At 37.8% G+C, this 9,304-nt stretch overlaps 2 protein-coding genes across 2 annotated transcripts in view; one reads left to right on the top strand and one right to left on the bottom strand.

Moving 5' to 3' along the window:
- LOC138051841 (uncharacterized) overlaps nucleotides 1-2,202 on the bottom strand; it is a 4,851-nt gene extending 2,649 nt beyond the window's left edge. The window contains exon 1 of the mRNA XM_068898135.1: nucleotides 1-2,202. This exon is cut by the window's left edge and continues 558 nt beyond it. Coding sequence (XP_068754236.1) covers nucleotides 1-2,145 — 2,145 coding nt within the window. The 5' untranslated portion in view covers nucleotides 2,146-2,202.
- Nucleotides 2,203-2,344: 142 nt separating this feature from the next.
- Nucleotides 2,345-5,335, top strand: LOC138059469 (uncharacterized). The gene is made up of 5 exons (XM_068905094.1): nucleotides 2,345-2,608; nucleotides 3,236-3,452; nucleotides 3,674-3,742; nucleotides 4,002-4,055; nucleotides 4,649-5,335. The coding sequence occupies exons 1-5, from the start codon at nucleotides 2,556-2,558 to the stop codon at nucleotides 5,078-5,080; spliced, it is 825 nt and encodes a 274-aa protein (XP_068761195.1). The 5' UTR covers nucleotides 2,345-2,555; the 3' UTR covers nucleotides 5,081-5,335.
- Nucleotides 5,336-9,304: the final 3,969 nt, after the last annotated feature.

Raw genomic sequence — 9,304 nt, 5'->3', positions numbered from 1 at the left:
CTTGGCTTTGTCCAGCATTTCTAGATCCAAAGCTCTAACAACTTGATTCTTGACAACATTGAGGGGAACAGTGTGATACACATCATAAACAAGATGATTCAAAATGTCAAATCCATAGAGAGGATAAAGGTATTTATGAAAAATAGAGAGCCCAGTAAAACCTCTCTCTGAAGACATTTTTTTTCTAACACTTGACCTGCTTTCATGTTCAATGTCAAAAATATTTACAAGTTCTGATTCAATGGTCCTCTGTCCCCATGGATGTCTATAATGGAAGCGATTTTGGCCATAATAATAGTGTGTATTTGAACTATTCTCAAGATGCTGGCCTACCATCTTGCACCTACGACATCCACACTTCCCTTGGTTCAAAAACTTCCCTGTTTCGCATTGTCCAGGGTGGTCAGCTGTCCAGCACAATAATAGCAATCGCACAGTTTCTAAGGGAGAAGGTTCATAGCCAGCAATTGTGATTCCTGTGGGGTAGTCCACTTGAAAACCTTGAATAAAACCATTGCACAAATCATTCATAAAAGGCTGCAAGAAAGGATCCAGTGACTCGGGTAGATTTGGAACTTCAAAGCATGGCACAAATCCTACAACATACACTTCATCCACATGATTTCTTTCACTCTTTTTCATATTGGCAATGGTACCTTCAAAAGACCCTGATCCTCTATAACTTGTGCCAAATGGCTGCCAGCCATCAAAGTGCCCTATGAGTGCCAAGTTTAACGGAGAACCTTTGGCCATCTTAATACAATGTTCAAAGTTTTCAAAGCAAACAGGACATTCAACAAGTTTAAAGACCCCTTCTCCGGCATCACGATCTGCTGCGTTTATCAAGTGGTCTGCAGATATAGGAATGTCACAGTGTGAACAGCGAGTTGGCAAAGCCCAAACACTTTCTGGGTTCCAAAACCACTGGAGCTCTGACCACCGCCTTCCATCCCAGATCTCTTTCTTTAAATGCCAGCCTTCCATATTCTCTAGCCAGTGTTCTTTTTCATACCAATGTGCCAACATTTTTGTACACATAGTCTTACTTCTAAACCAGTTCTTCACTTTATTTTCCAGACCCAAGTACATGTATTTTATGTAGCCTTCATTACCACAGTGAGGACACCTGTCGTCTTTGTTTTCCATGACACTGTACTTCCCATCATAAACAAACTTCTTGGTGGTCTTTCCATCCCTTGTGAATTCTTTTTCCTCACGACAGAAACAAATGAAGTACTGTTTAGCATCTTCATAGCCCTCTTCTTTCAAAAGCAACTGTACATCATTCCAACTCTTCGGCCATAAAGTACTCAAAATGTCACCATCCACATCTTCACCTAAAGATGTAAATAACAATGTCTTTCCATATTCTAAGACATCTTCAAACGTACTCACTGATACTCCACTTCTATGCTTTATTCTCAGTGCCTCAAGAACCGCCTTGACTACTAACTTCTTCATGGGATTCTGGGTGGAGTTTGCTTCATCGTCGTCAATCCTATCACTTTGTTGCAGGTCTCGTCTCGGTTCAGGATTACAACCAGTTCCAAATTCGTCTTCCACTGGTTGGTCAAATTCTCCAACATCTTCAAAGGATATATCACCTGAAATGTGCGAATCATTGTCTGAGTCACTGTTAAAAACACTAGCAGAATTGGTAGCTGCCAAGTGACACGTTTCTTTCCAGTGTCGAAGTTCCGTTTTTCTGTCAGTTGCCCTTCCATTGCACGCAAAGCAAGGACAGTGTACATGTCTGTATATTTTTTCATTGCAATCGCAACCAGAAATTTCATCTCTGGACCAAGGTAAATTCACTCCCTCTGTAAAATGACTGCTCATAAAGAAACAACGGAATAAATTTTGGAAGTTTAATTTCCTCGAGCCGCCGAAGGAGCCGCCATATTTGTTTTTAAGTACATACGCCAGCAACTCAGTGGCCCAGCGGGATTCCATGACAAATCCAATTTTAACCAATAAGATCCAAGCGTCGAAAGAAGATAGCGACGTCAGAGAAAAGGCGGGAAAACAATCCAATAAGAAATGCCGTAATATTATTCGATGTAAGCTAGTTTTGGCGCGTTTCGTTTTCGGCCTGTTTCGCTGCCATTTTGACTTTGCTGTGGATAGATGTGTTTGCATCATCATGGCAGCTGAAGAAAGCGTTTCAGCAACTGAGGTCTCCAACAAGGAAGAGTCCTCATTGACCTTACTACAGAAGTTAGAAACCACATTTGGCGAAGAAATCAAAACAGCTTTTGAAAGTAAGTGTTCCACGTAGCGTGCACTCGGACTTTTGATGTAAGCGTTACGTTTGCGAAGCTTTTAGTACTTGAACTGACATTAATTGAAACATCCTAAACTTTAACTTTTGCTACTTAGAGGAGGAAATAATCGACGATTTCTCAATTAAAGACTTAGCTCAGAGAGAACCAGATGCGCCGATATTTACTAGATTGGGTCTGACGTATGGTAAAGCGGTGAAATTTAGAAAAGAATTTGGAGAACGTTTGGAGTCCGTACAGTCAAGACCATTGTCTCCGCCGGTCAAACCAACAATGGCAGCCATTGCCAGCTTTACACCAGAAACGAGACGACTGTATTTATCAAAGTAAGACATGTTTCTCTTGAGTTTATCGTTGGCCTGAACTTGAACTGGTATCATATATAACCTTTTCAACAAACATTCCTAGTTAGTTTCGCACAGGCGCATATTCCCTTCCCCTCTTCACAGCACAGTTATTTGGCACTCATCATTAGTAACCCCTCAGTAAGTACAATCCCAATGAAACTTTACTTTACCTCCCCAGTATCTTGCTTGTGTGAGTGCTGTAATTTAGAAAGAAATCTAACAAATCCTTCTGTTTCACTCTACCTACATAAACAGTGATATGTAAAAACAGTTATAATCCATCAAATATTTTTGCTCGTGCGCAATTGGTCTAAACTTGTCACGTGACTGAATACTCCCCGGGAATATCCGAGAATATTCCCCAGTTTTCAAAATTGCATGCGTTGCGTAAAAGATTTGAAAGATAATAAACACAATAGCCTCCATTTGAGGCAAAAATATGCTCGGATATTTGTCCTTGGACATTATCTGTTCCTCGATGCTCAAGCTCTCGGAAAACTGTTCCCTTCTCGGAACAGATATTGTCTGCGAACAAATATCTGAGCATATTTTTGCGCCAAATGGAGGCTATTGTTGATTCAATCTTGATATAAAAATTTCTTGCAGAAGAAAGAAGGTTGGGGTTCTGGCAACTGAAAAGTGGGGGCCAGAATTTCCCAAGTTCAACTCTCCACAAATGAAGGCAGAACTAAATGAGTTCTCAGCAAAAATAGCACCACTTTGCAGTATCCCAGAGGTTGGATTCAATGAGGAGGGAATAGCAAAGCACATCCAAGATTTCTGTAATGAGCAGAGACGTTATCTCAAGTTGAAACGCTTTAAGGTACATAAATTACCCTTATTATTATTGATATTTCACTACACTGCACTGTTGAATGATTGGTATGTATGTGGGAGTGTCAGACATTTTATAGACAGACTAAATTTTTTGTTGTGACTAATTTTGTGATTTCTTGTATAAGATTGCAACTTCAGAGCTCTGCTAAGAACAATTGCCTTAATGTTTAATATGAATATACATTTTTTTTATTTGAAACTCTTTAGTCTGCTAGTTCTGAAGACAATGAAGTAGATCTAAATGACCAGCCTAAAAAGAAAAAGATTCATCGAGAGGTATGTGCTCATTAAATTTTTGTTGCGAAATTCTAATCACATATCTGTAACCTTGTTTACAAAAAGAGGACTGGAGGCACTAAGGTCATCGACGAACTTGTGTACTTACTTTCCTTGGAAAAATAGAGTAACCAATGATTGGTTGCACTAATTTGGTTATTGGGAAACTACCATCTAAACTTATCTGTGACAATTTTTGTTCAATTTTCAATAGTTATATTATGGCAGTGATTAATTTTAATGATGAAATTCTTTTTAGTCTGCCAGCTGTGAATCAGAGGGCCAGCCCACAAAGATAAAGACCAAGCCAAAGGTAACACTAATGCCAAATTAAATTTGATAGAAATCATCATTTTGCCTCCACCTACATTAATTTGCCTATGGGTGGAAATTTTTTTCGACCAACTTTAAGGTGCTTTTTTACTAGGTGGTTTAACTAACCTGATATGGAAAAAGCAGTGGCTAATGGGTAGTGCAATGGTCTCTGAATCAACCAGCCTGGGTCAATGTGTTGTTTTCTTAGGCAAGACACTCAACTCCCAGTCTCTTCCTTCACCTTGGTGCTTACATGAGTGAAAACAATTCACTGCTAGGGGCAACCCTGCAATCCCCATCCAGCGTGGAGAAGAGATACTCTTAGTTGCTAAATACTACAGAGACCTGGATAAGCTTAAGTGCTATGAGACTTGGCATAATGCAGATTTTACCTTAACATGTATGTATCTGACACATGTAAACTTGCATGTGGAAGTCACAGGCTTGGCTTGAGTAGTCTTGTCATTAAGGTATTTACCCGTTACACCTGTTATGCTAAGCTGAGTATGCTTTATTTTCCCTTGATGCTATGGGTGTGGAGAATAAGGGTACAGGTGACTCAAACGTTAATGTTGTTTGTTGTTTCTGCAGGTGGATGAAAATAAAGATAATGACAGAGATGATTTTGATGATACACAATCAACACTTTCACTAGACACTACTGAAAGTGATAAGGAATCCTCAGGTGATGATAACGTGTGTAGCTCCCAGATGCCAAAAGAGGTTTCTTCAGGGCTGAGACTTCCTGCTCTATGTACATATAATCTAAAGGCTTGTCAGGTGATCTTCAAAGCAGTTTTTGGCAAAGCACAAGTTAACAGGGAGGATGTTGTGAAAGTCCTCAAAAAGAAGTTTATTGTAAAGCAAGACAGACTTACATCATTAACAATGACCCAGCTGATGGAGGTATTAGCTAAGAAACTTGTAAACCAGAAATACTGTTCCATCAAGGATGGGCCAGAGACAAACATTACAAACCTGAGAATGGATGACATCACAGTGCACAAAGAAATTGCTCTCTAGGGTATTTCTTGTTAGAAAAAATGCAAGTCTTGAGAATTATGTTGTGCCACGAAGAGAATTGTTTGGTTGAGTTACTTAGTTCGTATTCAAATATCCATCGACTATCTAGATACATCTTTATTGTTGAATGTGAGAGTTATACTGTGCAAGCATGATTTTACTGAAAATTGAAGACATCAAATCACAGTACACAAAGAAATTGCTCTTTAGGGTATTTCATGTGAGAGAAAATAGCAAGAATACAAAGAGCATTGTTTTGATAAGTTACTTTATTTCTAAACAGATATTAAAATATCTGTGCATTATATCTATACAATTGTAAAGCTGTTCTCTGTTATTGTAAATGCAAGTTGTTGTGTGAGCATGATTTTATTTCACCTGTGAAACAAAATACAGTGCAATAAGTCCGTGTCTTTTAGACAGATGCAAACAGTTTACGCAGTAATGCATGTGCTATCTGCTGTACAATCTTACTCTGATATGATCAAATTGGCCATCATTCAGTGGTATTTACGTGCATGTTACTATATCTTGGCATATTGTGGTTTAAATTTTGATACTGATGTTTGTGGTTCATAGTAAGATAGTATGTTTCGTATATTTGCACATGAAGTCTCTCCTTTAGATTTCGCATCAGATTTATTTTGATTGTAGAGCAAAGCTATAATAATTATATTGTCATATGTATTTATCTTGATTATTCCAGTGATAACCAATAATAAATTGTTGCTGTTAACATAGAAAATTTTCTGTAATTCTATATAATCCTATTACAGCAATTTAAACTGGGTCAGTGCTGAGTTTAAACTGGGTTAATTTTATTCAATTACTGGGTATAAACTGGCTCAATTATTTCCCATTGCTGAGTTTAAACTGGGTCAATTTAATCCCATTGCTGGGTTTAAACTGGGTCAATTTAATCCCAGAACTGTGTTTAAACTGGATCAGGTTTATCCCATTACTGGGTTAAAATTGGGTCAATCGAATCCCATTACTGTGTTTAAACTGGGTCAATTTAATCCCATCACTGGGTTTGAACTGGGACAATTAAATCCCATTGCTGGGTTTAAATTGGGTCAAATTTAACCCATTACTGGGTTTAAAATGGGTCAAATTTATCCCATTGCTGGGTTTAAACTGGGTCAATTTAATCCCATTACTGGGTTTAACTTGAGTCAAATTTATCCCATCACTGGGTTAAAACTGGGTTGATATAATCCCATTTATGGGTTTAAACTGGGTCAAGTTTATCCCATCTTTGGGGATATAATGGGTTTTTTTAAACCCGAGATTGGTTTTGGTAGCATTTTCCCAGTTTGGGAAATACCAATCAAATACCAATCAAAACCCATAAATTCACCATTTTTTCCCCTATCTGGGAATTGCACAAAGTTCCCTGTGATACTTTGTCTCTGTACAAAGCCAAACTGAGATAGGCTTGTGAAGATGGGTATTCTTTGTTGCTCATTCTTACGACTCTTTCTCTTCCATCAGGTTGAGTTAGGCTTGTGACAATGGCCATTCATTGTTTGTTCATTCTTACGACTGTTTCTCTTCCATCAGGTTTAATTAGGCTTGTGACGATGGGCATTCTTTGTTTGTTCATTCTTACGACCCTCTCTCTTCCATCAGGTTGAATTAGGCTTGTGACGATGGGCATTCTTTGTTTGTTCATTCTTACGACCCCCTCTCTTCCTTCAGGTTGAGTTAGGGAATTCATGGTTTGCACTGAGAACTTTGTTTCCTTTGTGGCCCTCTATTCAGTTGTCTATTAAGTTTCAATTGTCCTTTAATGTGAATGGGTGCACATCCGTGTTAGTGGGAGGAAGATGCTCAACAGTTGGTCATTCATGGTAACATTTTAAATTTTATTAAAATTATTTATGGCATGGAGAACGTCCATTCATTTTGACCAGTTTCTTGTCATCCATACAGCTCAGGATGTGACTGTCATATTTGGCGAGTCAAGGGAATTTGTTTTTTATTTTCCAGTTGATCTGGAAAGATATATAACTAAATTTCTTGACTGCTCTGCACCATGATAACAAATAGATCTTACTACCTCAAGTTGTTATTTTTTTTTGCCAAACCGCAAAGACATTCATGATAAATAAACATGTGTGATAAATATTTGCATATAAGAAGAGAATAAACTAACCTTCATCTGAAATGTTCTGCTCCGCGTTATCATGGCTGCTTGTGGCAAAATTTAGCGGTTTCAAGGACATGTGTTGCTTAGGTAAAAATTGCTACAAATTTCCCTTTCCAGCCATAATAACAACAGCACATCATTTCAGATAGTTTATCCTAATCTTGTGTAAATATTTCATAAAATAGTACAATAATAATTATGGAACTTTTTGCTATTCTCATACTTTGCTTCTAAATTTACCCTTTGCGTGGGTCCCCTGTGATAACAATGATTAGTGAGTCTCTACCCAATTAATATTGTTCTCTAATTTATTTCCTTTTTAATTATTTTTCAGGCTACCATGGAAATAGCAAGGAATTGGACACTAGCAATTGTGTACGTGAAGAGATCAATAAAAATGTAAAATGAAGAGCTAGTTCAAGGTTCCAGTTGTTCCGCCTTATTGTAGAGAATAGAGGTTTTTATTATATATATAGGGCGAATTTCATGTAATAAACCTTCCAAATAGAATTCTCTCTTCCTTATAGCAGGTAGAAAACCATACGTTGCTGGTAATTTGGTTGCTTGGAGCATTCTACACGGTGGCCTCGGTCCACAGTGCTTGTCTGAGGATGTATTTTACTTGATGCTTGACCAGGAGGAAAGAGTTGTTCTGGCACGTGCTGTATCAGCTATAGTAGATGAAAGCTCAGCAATGCTGGCTAGAGAACTAATGGAAAGCAAAACAGATGATCAGCTTGAACAATGTAAGAGAATCAACTCAGACTGGTTGCTGGACCAGGGGATTTCCACATATAAAGTGGACCAAAATGCAATGCTGGGTCAAATTGTGAAGCAAGCTCTTCTTTACAGGTCAGCATAATAACTTCTCATTAATAGCAGAGCTTCCTGCCGAGTTAATACATCAAGTATTTTATTAAGTAGTTTTTGTAATTGTCGGTCCTCTATGTTCCAAAGGCTTATCACCCCGAATAGCTAAGTGCCCAAGACATTGTTAAGATACAATGTATGGATACAGCATACAGTTGTGACAATATACTCTCTGGTTATAGTGGAGTATGGAAAACATAAAATATATGTACATGTAATGATAAAAATTTCTTACTACTTATTAACCAAGAGTGAAATCTTTTTGGGAAAATCTCAGACTAAGCCCTTGCTGTATTGACTGAATGATAGTGAGGTCAATACGGTAAGGCTGAGGTTTGAGATTTTTTGTAACGACTGAACGTTCGAGGTTAATAGAAGTTGTTTGTTATATGGCTTTTGCTTTGGTTTATAAGGCCCATAAATAAGGGAGAATAGTGCCCTACAATTGGCCAATCAGTCTGCACATTATATCAGTTACAAACACAAGCCACATTATAAATTATAATATAATACAGTTTTGAATAACTATTGTTTTTTTTCCCCAAGGGTAAAATCTTCCATTGACCTTTTTCTGAATGGCATGGATGTCATTGGTGGATTTCTTACCAGAGATGTGCGCAAAAACCCCACAGCATTTCTACCGCTTTTTACAGATGTACCATCACCATTGTCTGTGTCAGCTTTTAAGGGGTTGTATGTGGTGAAGTGGTCAGAGGAGGGCTCTAACAACCATGCAGAGGAACAAGATACGATATTTTGCTGGGAAAGATTCCTCAACCAGGTCTACATGTAGTTAAACTACTTTTTTAATTGAAATGTTCCCATAGTCACTAAGTACATTTAATTTTTGTAGCATTTCTTTCTTGCTGCAGTTGTGGTTGTTAAAATTCGATTCATTACATAAAAATACGTGAAAAGACAACCACAGTAATACTCGTCAATAATTATATGACAATCAGTTTAAGGAGGTAGATTGCCTATTCACACTCTTTCTTTGCATATTTTTAACAGACCTTTGAGTGGACCGTTAAAATGATTGCAGACTTGCCCATTTATGTGGCAACTGAGTTGGGTGTGACAAATTAGAACTTTCGCCAGACTGACAAAATATGGAGGGAAAGTAATCACTGATATGTGTGCAAAATAATAGGCAGGATAGTTTTTCTTGATCTCTCTTTTTTTGGTAGGTAGCTGAAGGCTTG

This window comes from Montipora capricornis, chromosome 1, assembly GCF_036669925.1.
Source record: "Montipora capricornis isolate CH-2021 chromosome 1, ASM3666992v2, whole genome shotgun sequence".
Lineage (NCBI taxonomy): Eukaryota > Metazoa > Cnidaria > Anthozoa > Scleractinia > Acroporidae > Montipora > Montipora capricornis.
This window is presented reverse-complemented; position numbering and strand designations above follow the sequence as displayed.

Excerpts from the sequence above, each read along its gene's own strand:
- LOC138059469 (XM_068905094.1), top strand. The coding sequence starts at position 2,556 with ATGGCAGCCATTGCCAGCTTTACACCAGAAACGAGACGACTGTATTTA. Across the intron at positions 3,743-4,001 it reads AGAAAAAGATTCATCGAGAG|TCTGCCAGCTGTGAATCAGA; the intron begins GTATGTGCTCAT and ends AATTCTTTTTAG. Across the intron at positions 4,056-4,648 it reads AGATAAAGACCAAGCCAAAG|GTGGATGAAAATAAAGATAA; the intron begins GTAACACTAATG and ends TTGTTTCTGCAG.